Genomic DNA, 21,262 nt, shown 5'->3' with positions numbered 1-21,262 from the left:
GGTTTTTTACTGAAGAGCCTTTTTCCCACAGTTGATACATTGAGATGACAGGATCCAAGTAACTTCTTTTCTCTTGTCCAAAACATTCTTCTTGTATTTGCAATGTCAAATAATTTTTTTATTCTAAGTGATTCTATGACCTTCCTTTTACAAGAGTCTCTCCCTCCTGCATAGTGTTTGCTAGGAAAAAAACTGACTGTGACCGGGGGGCAGCTGTAGATTACTGTTAGTACCATCTTAAATGAAGAGTTGTGTCATGATAATATGATCATTTTCAATACTCTTACTCTTCAATTCCCTGTTGTCATGTGTCATATCTTACCTGTGATTACTTGTAGCATCTCTGGGATTAACTATATCGGCCTATGCAGATTTGTAATACTTTGAGTGCCACAGAACAAATGCTACCATCTGGACAATGCTGCAATAGAAATAATTTCAATGATCAAATGAATATGTAAAAGAAATAAATACTGTTTGTAAGAATTTCTGCTAATAAACATTTTAACAGAGGAGGATAAAAAGCAAGACTTAAGTGGTAAATATAGGTTAATGTGCTAACCATTGATACCTATGTTGCACAGGTACAAATTTTGGCACGCCATCACAAGAAATGAATACAAATACACAACAAATAACAAGATATGCAGTACCACTACAGAAAAAAACCAGGCGGAAGCTGATGGGCTCTCCAGTCACAGCTCAAACTCCTGATGCGTCCAAGCCCTCCAGTCTCCATCATCTGGAAGATTCTCTTACCAAGGAGGTCCGCCCTATTGTCTATACACCAGAATTTTGCAGAAAACCAGTACAAAGCTACTGTACGCAGGCTGTGGTAAAGAAAGCTTTGCACCTTGCAGGCCTTCAAGAAGCTGATGCATGTAATATAGGTATGCCAGTGAAAAAGACAAGTAGTATGGACTACACATGTGATGTCCCAAAGTGCGATGAAGCTGACATGGACTCAACAGTAATTCTCTATGAAGGGACAGGTGAAACAACTGAAACATCTATTGACTCGTCCATGAAGGAGGCGCAGCCATGCAGCAATGTCTTTCTACAAAGGTATTTTCCATTTGCATGGGCAAGGAATGTTACCCAAGCGATTTAATCCTGTTAATTTTCACAGCTGAGTTTTTTCTATTGGTGTCAGTTTTATCTGTAAAACCAACATTTTGAAAATCAAATCCTCCATTTTAGTCGGCATCAGATTCAATTTTGCCATTATTTAAAATCAGTGGTATGTTGATGATGACAGATGAAGTTGAAAACTTATCCTGTGTTGCAAGATATGTACCGAAAAGAAAATACAACACTTCTGAAATTTTGTGATGCTTCAGGCAAGTTAGGTTTTCTCAGCCTTACTTTTCTGGTCTGTAAAATGAATCCTTAACCTCCTGGACACTGAGAGATACCATCGTTAAAGGGGCCGTATATGCATGAAATTCTGCAAAGCTGCCTTAAGTAATATTATTGAAACAAATTTCCAGTATTTTTTTCAATGTAACATTTATTTACAGCTTCGCTTGACTTCTAAGCAGAATAGATTTTACAAAATATAATTCCTTTATTTCAGGCTTGATCTCTTTTCCTTAAAAAAAAATAATCATTCTTCAGCACTTGAGAAGCCCTCATATATGGCGATGACTTCTGCTGCTGAGAGAAAAAGAAAGGTATTAAGGTAAGTTTAAACTAACTCTTCTATACAAAAGAGTTTGTATTCATTTTTTATGTTCTCACTTTAGCTTCGGTGTTGCATTTGAAATCTGAAAACCTCTTATGCAAGTCATCTGGGCCTAGATATGAGATGTTCTGAGTCAAATATGTTTGGCAATTCAATTTTATTTTTTTTTTCTTCCTGGCAAGCTGCATAGAATCTATTTTACTCTTTGTTTAGGAACTCTGTTTTATCAAGTGCAAATAATATGGTGTCTCCTGTATCTTCTGTCTACTCAAAATACAAAGATGACCTATAATTCTGAAAAGAGAATTTCTCATCATCAATTAAAAATCACTAATTTTTTTGAGAATGTTATGCCTTTGCTGAAAGACATTAGAAACTACCAAAATAGAAAGTGAAGAAAACATTTAACAATACTTTAGTGGCCAGTGCCTTTGTTTTTCTAATAATTCAGGTCCAGTCTCAGTTACTATGACTTCATTCTTGTGCTCTGCTCTGGGAAGAACTCCCTCTTCTGTTTTACGACCTCAAAAGAGCCTTGTTAGTAGAAGATCTGAAACTGAATAGATGCTAAGTGGAATTGTATTCTTGTTTGGTTTAGTTAATCCTTAAGTACATTAACAATCAGCCTAGTACTGAAAAAAGAATTTTTTTTTCTTTTTTCTTTTTTTCTTCTTTTTCGAAAAGCAAAAGTTGATACAACCTTTTTAAAATCATACTATGAGTCACCTGTTGCTAGACAGTGAGTAGAGCTGCTACCTCCTAAGTCTTCTAAAGACTGTTTCAAGATTGTTGTAACAAATTCAATAGAAAGATCACAGGATATGGAAGAAACACAAGCATTTTTTTGGTTTATTAGCATCTTTGAGATAGCAAATCTTCCTAGATCATAGATCTACCGGATCGAATTTAATGTTCCTGTTCTAATTGTCATTCGTTATTTTTCTAAACTGTTTTTCTAAGATGAGGAATAAACTGTATTGCTCTAGGATGAGAAAAGAAGCTCATCTCACACTTCCCATTTTTCAAATGCTTGATCATGAATTTGGCAAAATAAATCACTTGCTCTCTGAAACTGGGCTAATTTTCTAGTTTTTCTTAGGGAGAGGCATGGGAACTTTTGGAGCCTGATTTATCTTACCTTATGGTAAATGTTCTAAGATAGACTTTAGGAGTACTGTGTTTGTAATCATTGTGTAATGATTTCCAAACTTAGGTGCTTTTCTCTTCCCAAAAGACTAACTTTCTGCTCTTTTATCTCTTTCCTTCCATGTCTCAAGCATGTATTTCCCAGTTTCAAGGTTAGAATAAAATTACAGGAAAATTGCACAACTTTTATTCCTTTTTGGGGGATTATTTCTTTTCTCTCAGACTGCAAACACTGTAAACAAAAATTCTTTATGGTTTTGTCTAGTAGTTTGTGATGAAGAGAGGGAATGAAAGCTGCTTATTTGCTCTTACTTCTCAGATAGCACCTACTTTCACTTCTCTTTGCTTTTTCTCCTTTTTCTCTCCCACACTTCTCCTGTTTGAAGTAGTTCACTCCAGTCATTCATCTACTAACATTAGAATAAAAATATAAATTGCAGGCATATTCTGCACATTAGAAATATAATTTGAAACAGTCGTATGGCTAGGACAAGGGATAAAAGACAAGTCAGCCACAATAGAGAGGCTGCTTTTACTAAACAGGATTATGTTCTTATTGGCATAAGTCCTCTTACAAGAAACATGCGTTAATAGGACTGGCACAAAACAGGTCTGAGTCTTTACAGATTGCTATATATTTCCATTTAGGCAGAAAGTTATTATCAAGAGCAGTAGTGTAAGTTAGGGGGCTATAAAGTGAGAATAATACAATATTGTTAGGGGAATGCAAAAAAGCATAGGAACTTGGGACATAAATAGAATTAGCTTGTTAATGAGGCTGTCATACAGAGTGGAATTGGGGAAGCTAGCAAGGCAAGCGTCAAAGGGTGAGATCAGATAGGTTTATAACTTTCACTGTAGATCTAAAGTCCATCATATAAAAGGCTATAAAGTATAGAGGTTTTGTCTCAATGAATTTGAAGCTATAACAGCTTTTTTGCAGCTTAGCTGAGAAGTATTCTCTGCTATGAAGCCACCTCCTCCGACTGTGTTGGAGGCCATAGAAAAAATACTGTAGAAATAAAAAAAAAGTAGTTTGTTCAATAAACACAGCTTGGTCATTTCAAGGATTTCATACATGAATTAAGATTATTTCTTAGTACAGTTTGTGTGCAAAGACCACCAAACTGGCTTCTGTAGTTTCCAAAAAAACTGTAGGATATCGGTTTGCGTTCTAACGTAAGTGACAACATTAGTTCTTATTTCCGCTGTTGAAATATTCTTGTAAATTTTTAAAAAGGAAAACGGGGAATAATATCCATATATATACATCATAAATAAATTAGCTTATTCTTTGCATTCCGTTACGAATTACCAGGACTGGATAATAAAGTGATTAAGCTACGTTACAGTTGTTTAGCCCTTGCAATGTAGAAATACATTCAACGTTAACTGAAAGCAAGCTCTTTTCTGTCTGTCTTTCCAGTTCTTCATCAAACACTGCATTAGGCAGCCTGCAAGACCCTGTTTCCGCAAAACGCATTCGGCAAGATGTCTTGATGAGCTATAGAGCTCTAAGAGTACCCAAAATGGCAGGTAAGTGTCAAAGCCTGGATGTGTGACACGGCACTGTTAACTGTGATTGTACAGGAGGTTCAAAATAAAGGTTGATATTCAAGGTTTTGTCAATTTAATATCGTGTGTTGCTGTGATCAGTACTAAGCTATTGGTTTGAATAGTAAATCTATTCATAACCAAAAAAATCTGAATCTCTAAGCAGTTACCTAGATGGTATCTAATAAAAACTCAATTATTACGACAAGCTGGTTGGAAAAACCTTTTCCCAAGAGTTATGGTCTTCCACCAGAAATTCCACCAAAAATTTGTGTACTTTTTGAGAAGTTTGATGAACTTTATGACCAATTTTATCTTTGCCAAGTGTGGTTTATCAAGAAATAAAATCCTCTAGTGATTTCCATACCTGTCTTTAACTTCTTGCTTTGTTTTATGGCACTATACTGTTTTTAACTTTTTGTGTTGTTATATGACACTGCACTGATTTGGTTTCACAGGTGTTTTTTCTCAGAGATCTATTACTTAAACTTTGGGGCTATTTTGGGCCAACACAATAGCTGAGGAAAAATTCTTTTAAAGCCATATTTAGGAATTCTTTTGCTAATAATAATAGTCAGGTGGTACTCTGTGAAAGCCTGCTACAATTACATGGCTTCTCTCTGAGGTATATAAATCTTTACTGTAACATATTCGGTTACAAATAATTTTTTAGTAGATGTGCACAAAGGTCTTTTGTTCACAACCTTCTAAAAACCTCTGCCTTTTCCTAGTGCATGGAACTAAGTTACCTGGCACCTGCAGCAGGTTATAATGCATGGAATACCTAAAATTTTTCCTTTTATCTCTATGCACTTGTCTGCTTTTCTCTGTGTTCAAAAATGTGCTTAATGATCTTTGTGCAACTTCTTGGGCAGTTTAGATGCAATCAAAGATGGCTTAAAGTTTTAGTCTGCTGTTTTTATGCAATAGTCCAGCCGTATAGCTTTTCCCACTGGCATAGGCGATATGCCAGTTTTACAGCACATAAACGTTTATGTAAGAGCTGATGTGAGGGAGCAAGTACATATGAATACGTATTCTCCATTCATGAGAAACGTTGAAGTTCTGTTACATTAAACTTACTGAAAAGTGTAGATCTGAGGCTAAACATAGTCTAACCAGTAGTTACTGGTTAGTTAGTCAAAGTTCATACAAAGTTACCTCAATATCAATTTCTACTAATAAAGACTGGGTTACGAAGTTAGCAAAATCAGTCACTACTCTGATATTATTAAGAAACTGTGTAATGAAGCACCACATGCTACCTGAAGGGAGCTTGTAGGCAGAGGGGGTCAGTCTCTTACCCCAGATAATAAGCGACAGGGAAAGAGGAAACGGTCTCAGGTTGTGCCGGAGGAGGTTTGGATTGGCTATTAGGAAAAATTTCATCACAGAAAGGGTGGTGAAGCATTGAAACAGGCTGCCCAGCGTGGCGATGGAATCGCCATCCCCAGAGCTGTTTCAAAAATGCATAGATGCGGTGCTTAGGGACGTGGTTTAGGGATGGACTTGGCAGTCCAGGGTTAATGGCTGGACTTGATGATCTCAAAGGTCTTTTCTAACCTAAATGATTCTATGATTCTGAAACACAGAAGAGATTTTTGATTCTTCAGAGTTCAACTGAAAGTAAAATTGTATCTTCAAAACCATGCGTTGCAGGAGAAGAATGAAATATGACCAAATACCTAAGGGAGAGAGCTGCTTTCCGATTAAATAGACAAAGCTTTCTCTAGTGAGTGTGTTAATTTTTCAATACTGTTGTATAAAAATAGTAAGTGTTAATAAAATTTTAACATATTTCTACATTTTTATATAGACCACTGTGCCTTTTTAATAGCATCTGATGTCAATTGAGCATCTAATCATTGGATTTTCTAGGCAATCAGCACACTGGATCACTGAGCTTAGAGTGATTAGGGTTTTGCATATCAAAATTAAGCTTTCAGTAAGGACAAGTAGTACGTCTAAAAGTTCTTAGACATGCTTTGAGAAGGAGATCCAGGTAGGCCAAATTGTGCTTATGTGTATTGAATGAGTGTCTCCTATTTGTTAATAACATTTCTTTCTTCACTAGGAATTAAAACAAGGAAGTGCAAGCAAGAACAGAATGTGCCAAGAAACCTACTGAAAAAGCCTTTCTGAAGGAAATATATCGTTGGGTGTTAACATGAAGTCTTTTGCTTTGCGTTTGTAAGGAAAAAAAAAAATAGGATTTTGCTTTTAGTCTGTCCATATTTCAAGCAGGATTGATGGATAGCAAATGAGAACCCGGTGATCTTAGTTTCCCTCTTGTGAGTTGTTTTGTGTTAAAGGTGTCTCTTTGTAATGCACTAGTTCAGAAAGAACCATTCTTGGAAATAAAAGGATTTTGTTAAATGCTGTAAGATAAGTTCTCTTCTTGTCTCCTGTTAAAGCTTACAAATGTGTTTTGTATATTAACAAGTTAAAGACACTTCATTTGGACTCTGGAATGCAGAAGGGCACAGTGTAACTATTGCTATAATCTTTGTGAATATTTCCCTGTGTTTGACTAACAGATCAATATTTCAGACAATGCAAGTCTTTAAGGGGATCAATGGTGCTGTAATTTCTACGTGCTACTCTAAATTGCTTACCTACAATCAGTCTTACTTCTCTGAGAACATTGTGGTACAGAAGTTAGAAAATTTGTTTTGAACTGCTAAATTATTTTCACTGAAATGTCCTAATGTTAAAATTGTTTTTCATTTGGAAGAAAGTCAAACATGTTAATGTTAAAATGTATTCATGCTTAGCACTAGGATGCCAGTGTATTCCTAGATATGCTATCATGGATACATTCTACCCGTGTACTACCAGGAGGCAGAAAAATATTTACAAAAAGTGTTTTTAATGAAGTACAAAATCTAAATCTTTTTAGTCTTTCTATTCTTAGTCTGTTCCTTCGTTGTAAATGTTTGTTTTATTTTTCAGGTTTTTTAATTTGGTTGTTAATAGGATTATTATGTTAGTTTGAATAAATATTTAGTCTTGATGACCAATGTAATGTGAATTGAACTTCTAGAAATAAATGTACTTTTTTGCCTCATCTATTATGAAAAATGTCTGCATTCACTTTGACAAGTATTATAAGTACATGTGGTTCATATTGTATCTACTGATAAATGATGAATATTCAGAGACATAGTAGTTACATATAGTTGTATTGTAGCCTTGACAGCCTGCCGACCCTTAGGTTCTAGCGTGTTTGGTTTGTGCAAATGTAAGTGTATACATGAATTTCCCCAAACTAAGGAGAACTAGAGAGAGAAATCCAGTAACTGGCTTCAGTGGTTTAAAATGACTGAAGAAAGAGCTTGCAACCCGATCAGTTAAGCAACGCTAAGTACGCTGCAGAAGAGTGTTCTGGCTTTCAGCAATAGTAATGGGTTCAAAAGAGCTTCAGAGGTGGTGGTTGTTATTCTGTCACAAGCTTTCCTGTGACAGCAAGGAACTGGACTCCATGATCTGATAGCTTTTATCAAATTGGTTCCTAAAATTGTTTCAGTATTCCAAATGTTTATAGTTTTATTTTTGTTCTTTGTAGTCTTTGGTATTTAGACAAACTAATATAAAACTTCTTCCCTGTTATATCCTCCTAGTTATCAAATGTTGACATGTTTATTCTTGACACATTAAAGAGGTGTTTTTCAGAAGGCTTCAGAAGAGGGATAGCGGTAACTGCCTGTGTAAGCTTCCAGGACCACTTTTCAGAGGAGCAGACAATGTTGCAGAGGCTGACCATCAGGCAAGTTCAAAAAGAAGAAGGAATCATTCCCTGAGAAATAAGCATTGATGGTTAAAAATAATGAGATGAGAAAAACTAAATCCTCCTATTTGCATTCCAAAGGGAGTACAGGTGATATAGTTGGGGTGAGCATAGGGTCACTCTGATAGCCTAATGAGGACTGAGAAAATATTGGCCGTGGAAAAGGTTTGTATGAACCAAGTCCTAAACATCACAAAAGCCTAAAAACTAGAATTTGGGACTTGACCACATCTCAGCAAGGTGATACAAGTATCTTCAGTAGAATGAAATAGGGGAAGCAAATCATTTTAATATTTCCCTATCACAATAAGCAACAAGATCTTGGAATTAATTTCAACTTAGGATTTTGGCACCTGGCAGAGCTAAAATTGTCAAGATAATACATTTTTGGTATATGGGATTTCTTTCAGAATCCCAGCGTTTAATATAAAATGTGCACAGGAAGCTGCTTTTGTTCATACCGCTTCACATCTGCAAGAGGCATGTTGGGCTTTGCTTATAGATGTAGTTGTAATGTGCATTGCTCCAATAGCATGTAAGACTTAAACACAAATGTTCCTAGCAATTCCGAAAGGTTTTTAGACTAGCTAGTGTATGAAACATTTTGATACTCAAAACACAGAACTGATGGGATCTCATCTTTTCTTATTGTGTTTTGCATGCCCCTGAGTGGAATTGATTAGATTGATTTGCAACGCTTCCAGGGACCAAAAAAAAAAAAAGTATGTTGAGAAACTGAACACACAGAGATGAGAAGTGACTCCTGTTCCTATCTGCTAACCAGATGTTGATTATAAGTTTGTTAGCTAGGTATGTATTTACCATTCATAACTAGCATAAATTAAAAGTTTCCAGAAGTCATAACAGATTGAAGCAGGATTTTCGTATTTCAGATTGCTGTTAATTACTCTTCTGCTCTATTAATTGTACATTTATTGTTACATACTATGAACAGACTTCATAAGCAGAAGGTGCTTCAGAGCACATTCCACGCATAGCGCTAATACAGAATTTTGCAGTGCCCTATAAGTTTTTTGTCAGATTGCTGGTTTCTTCTTAGACAGAAAGCAAAGAGGTTTTGGGAAGCAGAGAGGAGGTATGATATAACTCAATTTCGCTTTCTTGCCAGTCTACATTTCTTGTTACCTGTTGGCCTACTTTTACAAACTAATTGAAGTAATAGTATTTTTCCGAAGTATACATATAATTGATTTCACTCTGTTATGCCATGCGGTGTCACATCGTGCCAGATGGGATGTAATGGAATATTGCACAACATAACATGACTCGGGCTGAGTAAAGAACTCTAATTATTTGGATGAATTTAACCTTGTTTAGGGTAAGGGGGGGAAAAAAAGCAACAGTAGTTTCAAAATAAATTAATTTGAAGAAAACGTTGTGCTCCTTAACTAGTCTAAATTCTGACATCTTGGACACCTAATACTTCATAGGTACCAAGTGAATCATACTTGCTGTGTGAGATACACGACAACTTTTGTATGTTTGGGCATATACATGGCAGGAGCAGTACTGATCTTGGCTCACTTTGTTATTTAATACAGATACCTAGTTTATTTAAAACAAATATTAGCCTTAGTCAAAAATTTAGCCTAATATTCATGGCTTTATCTAATTAATAGACCATTAATGAGTACAGTGCTGCATATCGGCATCGTGGAAAGCAGTCCCTTATACACAAATGTCTGTATTTTGAAGAGGTCATGCTAAATTATGGGAGTTAAAAAAAACTTAGAAAATCTGTTGATAGACAAATTGCCATGATGTGGTATCTAGTATATTTTGGAGAAAGGTAAGAAGGAAAGTATTTCGTAACATTAATTCTTTCCAAAAGTTTGTCTTTAGAATATTTCTGAGTATGTTCTGCATTACAGATCTCAAGTCTCTCTTGAAAATATGTCATTGCCATCGTACCCTTGGTGTGTGTATAGTTGAATGTGAATGGTATTGTCTTCATCATGGTAGTCTTCATGATGGTGTTATGAGTGCCCTTGCATAGCTCAAATAGACTTGTAAAATACTTGGAAAGAGCAATGGCAATTTCAATACCATCAAACTAAAGCAGTTGTGAAACCCTCAGTTCCTAAAAATATTGGTGTATACATGGGTGTATGTTGTCCAACCTTTCTTTAGCAAAAAAAAGGTTCCTTTTCAAATGGTCTACATAAGGACTATATCATCTCCTAATATGTCTTATTTTTTCATCTGAAACTGATTGCAATCAACAGGGTTCCCCATGTTTTATGTCTAGCTGTTGTGCTGCTTTGGTTGAACCCCTGTTAGTACAGGCTGGGTTCCTGGTCCCTGGCCAGGCTTTCAGGACAGCTTGCTACTATCAGCTTTTCAAAAAAGATCACTGCAGACAGTTTTACCAAGAGGTCCAAATTTCCCATGACCAAATGGGCAGGAGACTTTTCTGAGAAGCAATTTGTTGCAAGTGTGAAAAGGATGTCAAAGATCTTGTCCTGCTGGGAAATCCTTAGAAAAACAGACAAAGGCTGTAGGGTATAATTTGTTCTGTGACTCATCTACTTGCTTATTGTCATTGCAGGAAAGTGAGTTTGTAGGAGCTATGTGAAGCATAGGCTTGGGAGGCCGTGAGCATTTGTTACTGGGGATGGAGTTGGATGCAGGAGAAAGAAATACACGCGAGAATGAGAACAATGTTGTTGTCAGCAAGGCTATAGAGGCTGAGCTGTTCATACTGGACTCATTATGTCTTCATAGCCTTTTGCAAAACATGTTTTTTATGACTAATCCCACACAAGTACCATATATTTCAGTCGTTCCTTTTGAGTAACTACTTTAACTTTATGTATAGCTCTGCATGGCTATGCTTCAGTGTATTTGTGCCAAATGCCAAGGCAAGTTGAACGATGATCATGTCTATTGATTTATTTTTTTTGGTAGAATTGTAAGAAGCTTTGCTACCCTGTTAGTGAACAAAGACTCATGCAAACTTTCATTTGGAGACACCTAGATTTGTAGAAGTTATAGGAAAGAGTAAGATTACATGCCAAAATAAATCGTATCCACTGTTCTGCCAAACTGGCAAAGCATGAGAACTTGACTGGGTTATTAGAAGGCCTTTGTAGTGGTAGGAGAAGTCTTCACAGCAGCCTGAAGGTTGATGAGGCATCTGCTTATTAGGACAAATATTTTGGGATATCCTCTACTGAGGCAGCTGAGTCTCTTGCACCTGCAAGTTTTATTACTTTGGCTGCAGAAGATAGCAGGTAGCATTTGGAAGCCTGACAACATAATGCAAAAATAAAGATTTAAGTTAGCAAATTGGTCCACCTTGAAAATCATTTGGACTCCTCAGTAGTTTTATTTCGCTTTGATTGGCTTTCTTAAAATGTGTGTCTGTAAAGAGACATGAGGAAATTGGTTTTAACAACTAGAGAAAATAAATGTTAGAAAATTCACCCGCTAGAAGTATAAAATATGTAGTCTTCCCTGCAGGAAGATTCAAGAGCTGCCTTAATAGAGAGTAGATGTATAATGGTAAATGGCCCGTTTTATTTCTCTACTATGGAGTGCTCTTGGGAGAACTATTCCCTATGTCCCTGTTGCTTTAAGTTTAATTGTGCTATACATATTAGGTCTTAAGGTTTTATGTAGCGTGACTATTGTACGTCTAAGTTCTACAAGGGAGTGATTGAATGTAACATTTCCTAGAAGCTACGGTAAAGCAAAGCAAGCTTTAAAGTGTGTAACTGAAACAATTTTCATTTTGTGGTTTGAATTTTTGGCCTACTTCATTGCTGGCATTGTTTTTAAATGAATACCTGTAGTTATATTTCACAAAGTATTACAGTATGGTGATGAAAACACTGTTTTCCCAGCCAGCTAGCAAATGCACTTAGAGGCTACTGTACTTTGCATTTCATTGAAGTAGTTCGTTCATTTATTTAAAGATGTCTTCAAAAAGAAAAGATATTCAGATAAACTAACTTTGAGTGTTATAGTGGTTCTGTATACTGAAGGAGACTGGAAAACCAGTCAATGAGTTAACCATATGGTTAACATGAACTTCAATGCAAATATGTTTAAATAGCTAAATCCCTAGTGTTCATCCCAGCCTGCATCAGGACAGTGACATAAGGGAAAACACCATAGTAATTAGTCTTAACCACGTGTAGGTAAAATAATGTCAGGAGTAACTATGGTGTGGATTAAATTTCTAGACACCAAAAACTGTTTGACCTACCTAGGACTTAGCACCACATAGGTAATGCCTCAAGGTTTATCCATCACTTGAATATACTTACATTCAGCAGCCCTTGTAAGAGGAAAAAAAGCCCAAAATTGTCAAAGAGTATTTAACTGGGGAAGGGAAAACTAAAACTGAGGTAAACATTTAAAAATAGAGGCAGATAAATTGTGAGGTTGTTCCGCCTGAGGTATCTATCAAATCAACCTTTGTGGGGAAGGTTGGAGAAAAAGCAAATACTGAAAAACCCAAATAAAGGACACAGAAGTCAAAATGTGTACTCTTTGATATTGGAAGTAAAAATGGGGGAGCTATGTGTATAATGGGGGGAGGGGAGAAAATTTTAAATGCAAATAAAATAATTTGTTAAAAGTGGAAGTTAAGTACTTTTCTACCTGTGTAAGGGCTGACTCATAATGGTTCAGTAAAAAAATAGTCAGGTAGGAAAAGCAGTGGTAGAGAACTTAAAGGAGGTGGAATTCTTCAAGGACTTCCTGGGATATGTTAAATAAGACTTGCTTGTCAGAGCTTTTCTTGACAAGAAACAGATAAATTGAGGTTGAAGAGATCAAAGGTACCCTTCTCAAGTTAGCAGGGGCCACCGAGCTGTGGGGAGTGTGGCTGACAGGCTCGAGGGCAGGAGCTAGATGACCAACAAGAACATTTGCAACCAGCGTGGTGTGGGATTGAAGTACAGGACAGAGCTGAGGGAGCAGCGTCTGCTTTTAGTTTGGCAACGGCCTAAGAGCAAGCTTGCGTACATCAGAGAAGGCTGAGAAGCCAGCGCAAGGTTGTCTGCAAGAAACAGTGGTCCTAAATTGAACAGAAGGTGTTTCTGGTGGTGAGGATAACTAAGCACTAGAACAAGCTGCCCATGTGGTTGTGGAATCTGCCCTTGGAGGTCTCGGGAACCAACTGGACAAAGCCCTAACTGACTTGGTCTGAAATCAGCATTGACCCTGCTTTGAGCAGGTGGCTGCACCAGATGACCTTCCAAGCTCTTTTTCAACCTGAGTGATCCAGTGGTTCAAAGGAATGGGATGAATTGTCTCAAACTGAAGAGCCGGTAGAAGGCATTTTTCAACTGAGTATTTAAAAGGGCGCTAACAGATTGCTCTCACTAGCCAAAAAACACTAAAGGTCAAATATAGAGTAGTTGAATAACCGTGACACGAGATCTGTTGCTTCAGTTGTCCATAGTATCAATGACTTAGAAAGGTGCAAAGCTGGTTATTTGGTTTTGCTGGGTTTTTTTGTTGTGGGGCTTTTTAGAAGCTCTAGGGTTCTGCACAAAAATGTCCATAGGATCAATGACTTAGGTGCAAAACTGGTTATTTGGTTTTGCTGGTTTGTTTGTTGTGGGGGTTTTTAGAAGCTCTAGGGTTCTGCACAAAAATTTAAAGAATGTAGTCAGTAATCTGTTAGGAAACGTGGTCAAGACGTGGGATAAATAAACCTATAGACAGATATCATCTTTCTGTAGATGGAAGTAATGTCTCGCAAATCTATTGGATTATAGACTGAGTTTATGGGGCTGCTTAATATAGTCCACTTAAATTTCCAAAAGGCTGTCAGAAGGTACCTATTACAAAAGCAAAGCTGCCTTTGAGCAAAGGAGGGGTGCGTATCCGTATGAGAGTTAAGTGCTTTAAAGGTCACGAACAAAGGGTGGGAACAAATGGTCAGTTCTCAGAATAAAGATTACTGGTGCAGTGCAGGTAAGTGTGCATAGGGTTTAATGCATTCACAGATGATTTCAAGAAAGGGTTCTAAAGTAAACTGGCAAAATTGTCGATACTGAGTTATTCAGGCAGTTGAAACAAAAGCTGACTATGAAGAGTTGTAGGAGCATCTCAGCTACTCAGTGGCTGGGCAATAAAATAACAGATAAAACTGAATGTCAATGAATGCAAAGTAATGCACAAGAAGGAAAACAACCCAAACTGTACATACATGACAATGGGTTCTCAAATAGATACTATGACTCAGGAAAGGGACCTTAGAGTAATTGTAAAAATACCATGAAAACATCAGCTATGTAGTCAAAATCGCAAGCAAATTAACAGAGAACAAATCATTATGCAAATCCTTGGCATACCTGCATCTTAGTGTTGTCCTACACATTTCAAATAAATATAGCAGAACTACAAAAGGTATAAAGAAGGATGAGAGGAGTGATTTAAGTGCCGAACACCCTGAATACAAGGACTGATTAAATAGAATGGGACACTTCAGCCTAGAAAGTAGGTGATTGAGGAGTTATGATAAAGTCGTATGAAACAGCAAGTCATGAAAAAAGGGACTAAGCAACAATTATTCACTGTTTCTTACTGTATGAGAACTAAAGGGCAGGAACAAAACACATGAAAGTTCTTCCCTGCATAGCACATTTTACGACAGCAAGCTCTGTAACTTAAAATGTGATGGGTGCTAAAAACTTTGAAGTCAGAAGTGATTAGGCAAACCTGTGGAAGAGAAGCAAGAACACAGAGGCTGGTTCAGCAGTTGCTCAGAGCACTAAGCAGGTAGGCAAGCAGGAGGGTAAGTTCAGTGTCGTTCGTAGGTTTGGTGCCGATATTTCCATTAGTATCTGCTAAGGGGTGCTGCCAGAAAGAGGAGATTGGGCTCACTGGACTTTTAACTCTAGTGCGGCTATTGTGAGTTTTTTTCTTAATATCTTAGGTGTTTTATACTAAGAGGCTGGTCTTCCTGACACCCTGTGTAGTCAACAGAGAGGGTGGAAGATACTTTCTTCCAGAAGGCAGTTTGGAATGGCAACTGGCTTGAATTCCTTGGGCAATATGCTCACCTTCTTCGTGCAGGACCTTCAAGACTAGCACTCTGGATAAACTTTGTTAGGCAGATCGACTGCCGGACGAAAGAAACTGTCATGGTGAAAGTTACATTCCAAATTTTTGGTTGATCTGCTCTGGACATCAGATTCCCCAGTGCCTATCTTCTGTTCTGGTAGTAGAAACTCGGCTAGTTAAACATCCCATTGGATTTCTTGATAAAGAATTGTGTAAAATAGAAACTATGCAAGAATTGAAGTATCTAATCTGACTGCTATTACCATACATGGCGCAGCTCCCGTGTCTATTATGTTAATGCTTTGTGTGCAAGTTGTGTTGCTTAGAGATGGTTCTTATGGGCTCCTTGTGCTCAGTCACGATGCACCTCTGCAGAGCACCCTGCTTTGCTGCCTAATCAGATTTTATTTTCCTCCCTCTCTGTTACCCAGCGGCACAGGGTGGGGGCATGGCTGTTACTACGAGTCCTCTCGCTGATGTGGTTTGTTACAGTGATGAAGATACAACTATTTTTTGGCAGTATTTAGTTTATTGGAAAATAAGCTTTCAGGCTGTTTGAGATGACTGATCATGGGCTTGGATTTAATGGTGATAGCTATAGCTAGAGTACAAATTTGAACAAAACGTACAACTTATGCTTTTGATGGTGAATTGGGGAGAGGCTCTTTGGCTGCAAAGTATTTCTTGTATCTAAAAAATTTTTGATAAAACAAATTGTCCAGTTTCACATTTTGGGGGGTGGGAGAGAAAGGAAGATAAACATATGCTTGGTTTTTGACATCATTTCTCTCATTGTTACTGTACATGTAATACTGATAAAAGTTGAAGTCTACTCCCAATAAAGCCAATAGAGAAACTGTCACATATTTCTCACAGACTGAGTTTTCAGTCCCTGGCTTTAGATGACTACTTTTTCTTTTGACCCGTTACTTTCCATTACGTGTTGATGATTGCTGTGATCAACCATACAGGCCTATGCCGAAAAAGCATTTTGACTTGCGTCTGGCACAGGTATTTTGCTCTGTATGTTGTCTAAGCATGTAGCATGTGCCCCACGAGCATGGTATCATTTTTTAATTCCTTTTCTCTTCCTTCTTGACAACATAGCCTAGTTTGCTCCCGTGAGGTCTCTAGAGGCACTGGTGACAAAATACTGAAATGACAGCTGAAACCAGATGTAGAAAGTTAGCTTGCAGAAAGATAAATTAACTTTGCTTTAAGTATTTTCTTAAATGTATTATTTAGCAATTGAATTGCGGTAGACTGTCTGAAAATGCAGCCTGATTTTCTGAGGTTCCCCTTCATTCTTTCCCTCTGCATCTGAGGATGTATGAGATATTGTCTTACAGTTCTCACGCTATATGTAAAAAGGCAATCACAAAAGTGCTGGTGTTTATTTTAACACATCTGTGTAGGTGTATTCATGTCGGTAACAGCATTTGTGTGTCTGAGTGGCCTTAGGCCCTTTGGAAGGTTTCCTGTGCATGACTGTTCCAGCAGAAAATGGAACTGCTAAGCTTGAAATTTAGGCATTGGGGAAGCCTTCTGCAGAGGAATAGCATCTTACATAGTCTTTAGTTTAAACAGATGATATGTATTATTTTTTCTTCAATATCTAGCCTTTTTGGTGCACAGGCTGGAGTTGCTTGAGTCATAGCCTGGAGTTATTCAGTGAAGCGGATAGAGCTTTGCAGGAAATTTCATTTCTTGTGCAAGGTGGAAGGGATCTTGTGAATTGCACAAAGGGATAAAAAGAGTACTTTTTTAATTTTTGGCTCAAGTGAGGTAAGTATTATATCTAAGCCTCACAGTTCCGTTATGGCAGTGGTCGTTCAAAACACAGTTTTCCAAGTCTCTTCATTTTCTGAGTGCTCAGTTTGAGACAACCGAGGCTTGATCTTGAAAAATGTTGAACATGTGCAACATTTTGCATTCACAACAGAAACCGAGGTAATCGGGCTCTTTGCTCTGAGCATATAAAAAGGCTTTAAAAAACCTTAGCTTTTGGGAAACTCAGGTCCTTAGACTTTAAAAATTGGCAAACAAAATTAGCTGACACTTCTGAACATTTTGGCTTTTATCTTAAATATTCCATTTCCCTTGTGTAAAATAGTGATAAAAATATCCTCTTACTTCAAAAGGGTGTTGAGGGGGATCAGTTCATTAATGTTTTCAAAGAATTCAGATGCTGTAGTGAAAGCACCAAACAAAATCCCATAAGGAAATTAATAATTCTGTATTCATTGTAGGCTTTGGGTGATGGTAAGTCAATAAGACATAAGATTATATACTGCATGAAAAGGGTATTGAAAGGTTTTTTTTTTTAGTATTCTTCCCTTCAATGAATGCCGTCTGCCCAAGGCACTCAGGAGCTGTGCACGGGGAAGGCATCTGCTCCGTAAGAAGTGGGCACTCGGAGACAAATTTGTGTTGCAGCCTTAAAAAGGTAATTCTGGTTGACCTTTACACATCTTCTTTGTATAAAATCGAGTTAATGCTATTAATGCATCTTGTCGAGCAATTGAAATAGAGATGTATCTGTTTAATGACCCACAGAGAGAATCATGTTGATACCTTCTTAAGAGCAGCCCTATGCTTTTTTAACCTAACGTTGCATTTTGGGTATCTGACGGAGAGCTTTACACAGCACAGCAACTGGGAGGAGAAAGAAAGTCAGAAAACAACATGGCAAACGCATTATAATTGCTATCGTGAATCCGAGGATCTTGTCAAATCAGCTAATCTGAGGATTTTGTGATTTGGAAACTAATTTGTTCCATGGAATAAAACAAAAAGCTGCTCAGAATTGTTCAAACTATTCAAAGCTTTGAGCTGTAACCATTTAAGCAGGAATGCCAGTTAACAGCTGAGCTGAAATCACAAAGGTGTTAACGATGGAAGGGGAAATCAGAAGGCTAATAGAAACCTAGAGGTGGATGAAACAAAATGACACAGTTTCTGTAACCTTATTCAACATCTCCTCTAAAGGTGTAAACTTGAGTAGTGAAAAATGGAAGAAGACATGAAAATGAATTAAAAATTATAGGTATTATCAATCCATGTGGCCAGCACATGTTCTGGTTGAAGGAGTGGAGCTGCAGGAGCTCGGTTTGGCACAAAGTAGAGGCAGGACAAGCAGGTGGGTGAACGCAACCCTTAGTGGGAAGCACGGCGCATTGGAGCCAGTGGTGACAACTGTGCAGCAAGTTGAGTGTTGTTAAGAAAATATGTTGGTAAGTCAGATAAATGATATTTATGTCACAGTAACTGGCACTTCAAGGGACCTTCTGGAATATAGATAGGTAAAGAGAGAAGATGACAGTATAGGGACATATAATCAATCTCAAAAAAACCCCACAAAACAAAATAAAAAAACAAAACAAAAAACCAAACCAAAAAACAAATCTAAACAAAACCAAAAAAAAGATGTCACTAAAATGAAGATGTCAAAACAGTCATTCATATGCAAATTTAAGGTTAATTTCTTGAACTATTACTTTAGGTGATCTAGCCAAGTCAGGGTGCTCAAAACTGACTTGAGAACTTAGGAAACAGGCATTTACTGGGCACTTTGAGAGGTTCAAGTACTGCTGTGTGTTTGTGAAGACTGGGAGCCATCAGAAGAAGGAAGACTTGATGCTGGGTGGGTGATGCTATGTTGTGGGCAGAACAAATGGATTTTTCATCTGTAAGGCAGGTGCTAAGGAGTGTGAGGAATGATATTTGCATCTGCCAATTTCCAGTAATACAGATGTCAAAAAACAAAACCAAACAGAAAACCAAACGAAAAACAAAAGAAACCCTGAAACCAAGGGAAGTGTTTTGTTGTGGTGGTATTTATTTTTCATAGATTCAATTTTTTATTCTGTGAAGACAAAGTATGTGTTCTTCTCAATTGTACACTCCACAAGAAAAATAGCGGTACAATGCATCCCTGCCAAAATTCACCACCAATTGTAGTACTAAATGAGTAAAAAAGAAAGTCAAAGTGAGTTGTTAGTTTATATTCCTCATTGGGAGCTTATTTTTTTTATTTAAGTCAATTTTTACTAAACTATCTTACAAAAAGTCTAGCCAAAACAAAGCTCTTAACTCTTACTAAAGGAAGCCTTAAGCAGAAAAAAGAACATACTTCCCAGATGCTGCTCACTTTTGCAAAGAGAATTAGACCGCATAAGACTCTGCCCCTACAGGCTCACACACAAGTAGTCCTTTTGCTCTCGTCATCATTACTAGAAGTGTTTTAGCGTGTCTTTTCCACACTACACAATATTAATTACCCAGAGACTTTTTTAGACAGGCTTTACTTAATTCATGTGAAGTGACATCAATTAACAAAAAAACACGGAAACGTAATACCCAATAAATTCAATCAAGGTAATGAAATTGGTCGTGAACAATAACAATCAGAGAATGAAATTGTATTGTTTAAAACTACGTGCAGTAAATTAGTGGCACTACTGCAAATCTTTAAGCATAACTTAAAGAGTAGATTTGGAACAGTGACAACCTGCTTCTGAAATTGTGGTGGGGGGTGGGGGTGGGGGGGGGGGAGCAGGGGTAAATATGTCATTCCTTGATTCAGTTACATCCACAAGGTAATGAAGCAAGAGATCAGAAGAGACCACCAGCCTACCACTGAATATTTTTTTTTAACACATAATTTTTAAAAAGCATGGGTGGTAAAACAAAGAAATAACACAAACAGTTGGATGGGGCTTCTGGGAAGAATGGAGGTGATAAACTGGCCAACTGTTCCTACAGCCACACAGTGTACACTGACAGTAACAACGTTACTGCTGTTGACAGATACTACTCCGAGAAGGTGTTAATGCTTTCAGGCATATGCTAAGCTATTAACCCATGCTGCTTCCTTTTTATCCTTTAGAAATTCACAGCAAATTCTGATCTGTTATGGCAACAGAATCTGCTTTCTCCTTTAACTAGACTTTATTTTTTTAATTGAAAATATTAATTGTTACTGGGAGAAAACAGTTTAAATTCCTGGTTTTGCTTGATAAATCAAAGGCATACTCTCAAATCTTCATTTTGGTCTCTAGGAGGAAGCTTCTTCATGCAAGCAGACAGGAGTTCTCAGCTACTCTGCTGCTCTCTTGATTTTCTCCGTAGGCACGAGCTAACAAAGGTTAGTTAAGGCCACTGTGCAGCATTCTGCTTGCTGCCCTTGCAGCCTGTGTTGGACCATGAGCAATGCTGTATTCCGATCTCTCTTACGTCTAGACAGATATTCATAATGAAATAGATGTCTGGATAATGAAGTAGACTATCATGGTCCTAATGGGATTGAAGCCTACAGAGGCTGGAAAAAGAGCAACTTGCACTGTACCCTCCAGGGCTGCTGAGTTTCACAGGTAAGCTGAGCACGGGCCGTCAGGCGGGCTTCGCCTTATCAACTCACCTTCTCCCCACATGCTCAGCCCCGCTTGACCTGACTTGTACTCTCTCAAGTCTCGGCTTTGCAGAGGGCTGCACAAGCTTGTTGACTGAGATAATCAGGAGAAGCTTATACCACACTTAATCTTAACCAAATTCTCCATAACATAGGGGTTTTCAGAATCCAGTTTCAGTCCCTTAAATATTGTGTGCCAGCTGATCTTCTAATGAACAATGGAACATATATTTACTTGTGTATTTCTATGTTTCTTGCCGTGTAGAAATCCTTTCCAATTAAAGTAGGAGTAACTGTAGTTCCCAAAGGCTATTGTCTTAAGTTTCAAGAGTTTCTTGAAATAGTAAATCAGATTGGGAAAATAGTAAATCAGTTTGGCTAGTGCTCGTGAGTACTAGCAGTGGCAAGAAGCAGGGGGGAGAGCATGGTCATAGGCAATTGCTTTTGGTTCTTAACAAAGTTGGACAGCTAAAGAGTGTCACTAGTGTCAGAAACAACCTACAAGGTGTCTGCTGCCTTTGAGCTTCTCGTAGTCAGAGTATGACAAAATCGCTGCACAACAGAACTGCAGTGAGACAGCAGAAGTCACTGGCTTTCACACTCACTCTCGTTAAATGATTAATTTGTAATTTGTATT

General features: G+C 37.6%; 1 protein-coding gene across 2 annotated transcripts in view; it reads left to right on the top strand.

Moving 5' to 3' along the window:
- The window catches only part of KIF18A (kinesin family member 18A), a 42,228-nt gene extending 34,775 nt beyond the window's left edge, over window positions 1-7,453 (top strand). For both annotated transcript variants that reach the window (XM_005436171.4, XM_027801002.2), the window contains exons 14-17: window positions 585-1,065; window positions 1,577-1,681; window positions 4,257-4,366; window positions 6,459-7,453. In XM_005436171.4, the coding sequence (XP_005436228.2) occupies window positions 585-1,065; window positions 1,577-1,681; window positions 4,257-4,366; window positions 6,459-6,526 (764 nt within the window). In that variant the 3' untranslated portion in view covers window positions 6,527-7,453. The remainder of the gene's footprint in view (window positions 1-584; window positions 1,066-1,576; window positions 1,682-4,256; window positions 4,367-6,458) is intronic.
- Window positions 7,454-21,262: the final 13,809 nt, after the last annotated feature.

This window comes from Falco cherrug, chromosome 10 (genome assembly GCF_023634085.1).
Source record: "Falco cherrug isolate bFalChe1 chromosome 10, bFalChe1.pri, whole genome shotgun sequence".
Taxonomy (NCBI): domain Eukaryota; kingdom Metazoa; phylum Chordata; class Aves; order Falconiformes; family Falconidae; genus Falco; species Falco cherrug.
This window is presented reverse-complemented; position numbering and strand designations above follow the sequence as displayed.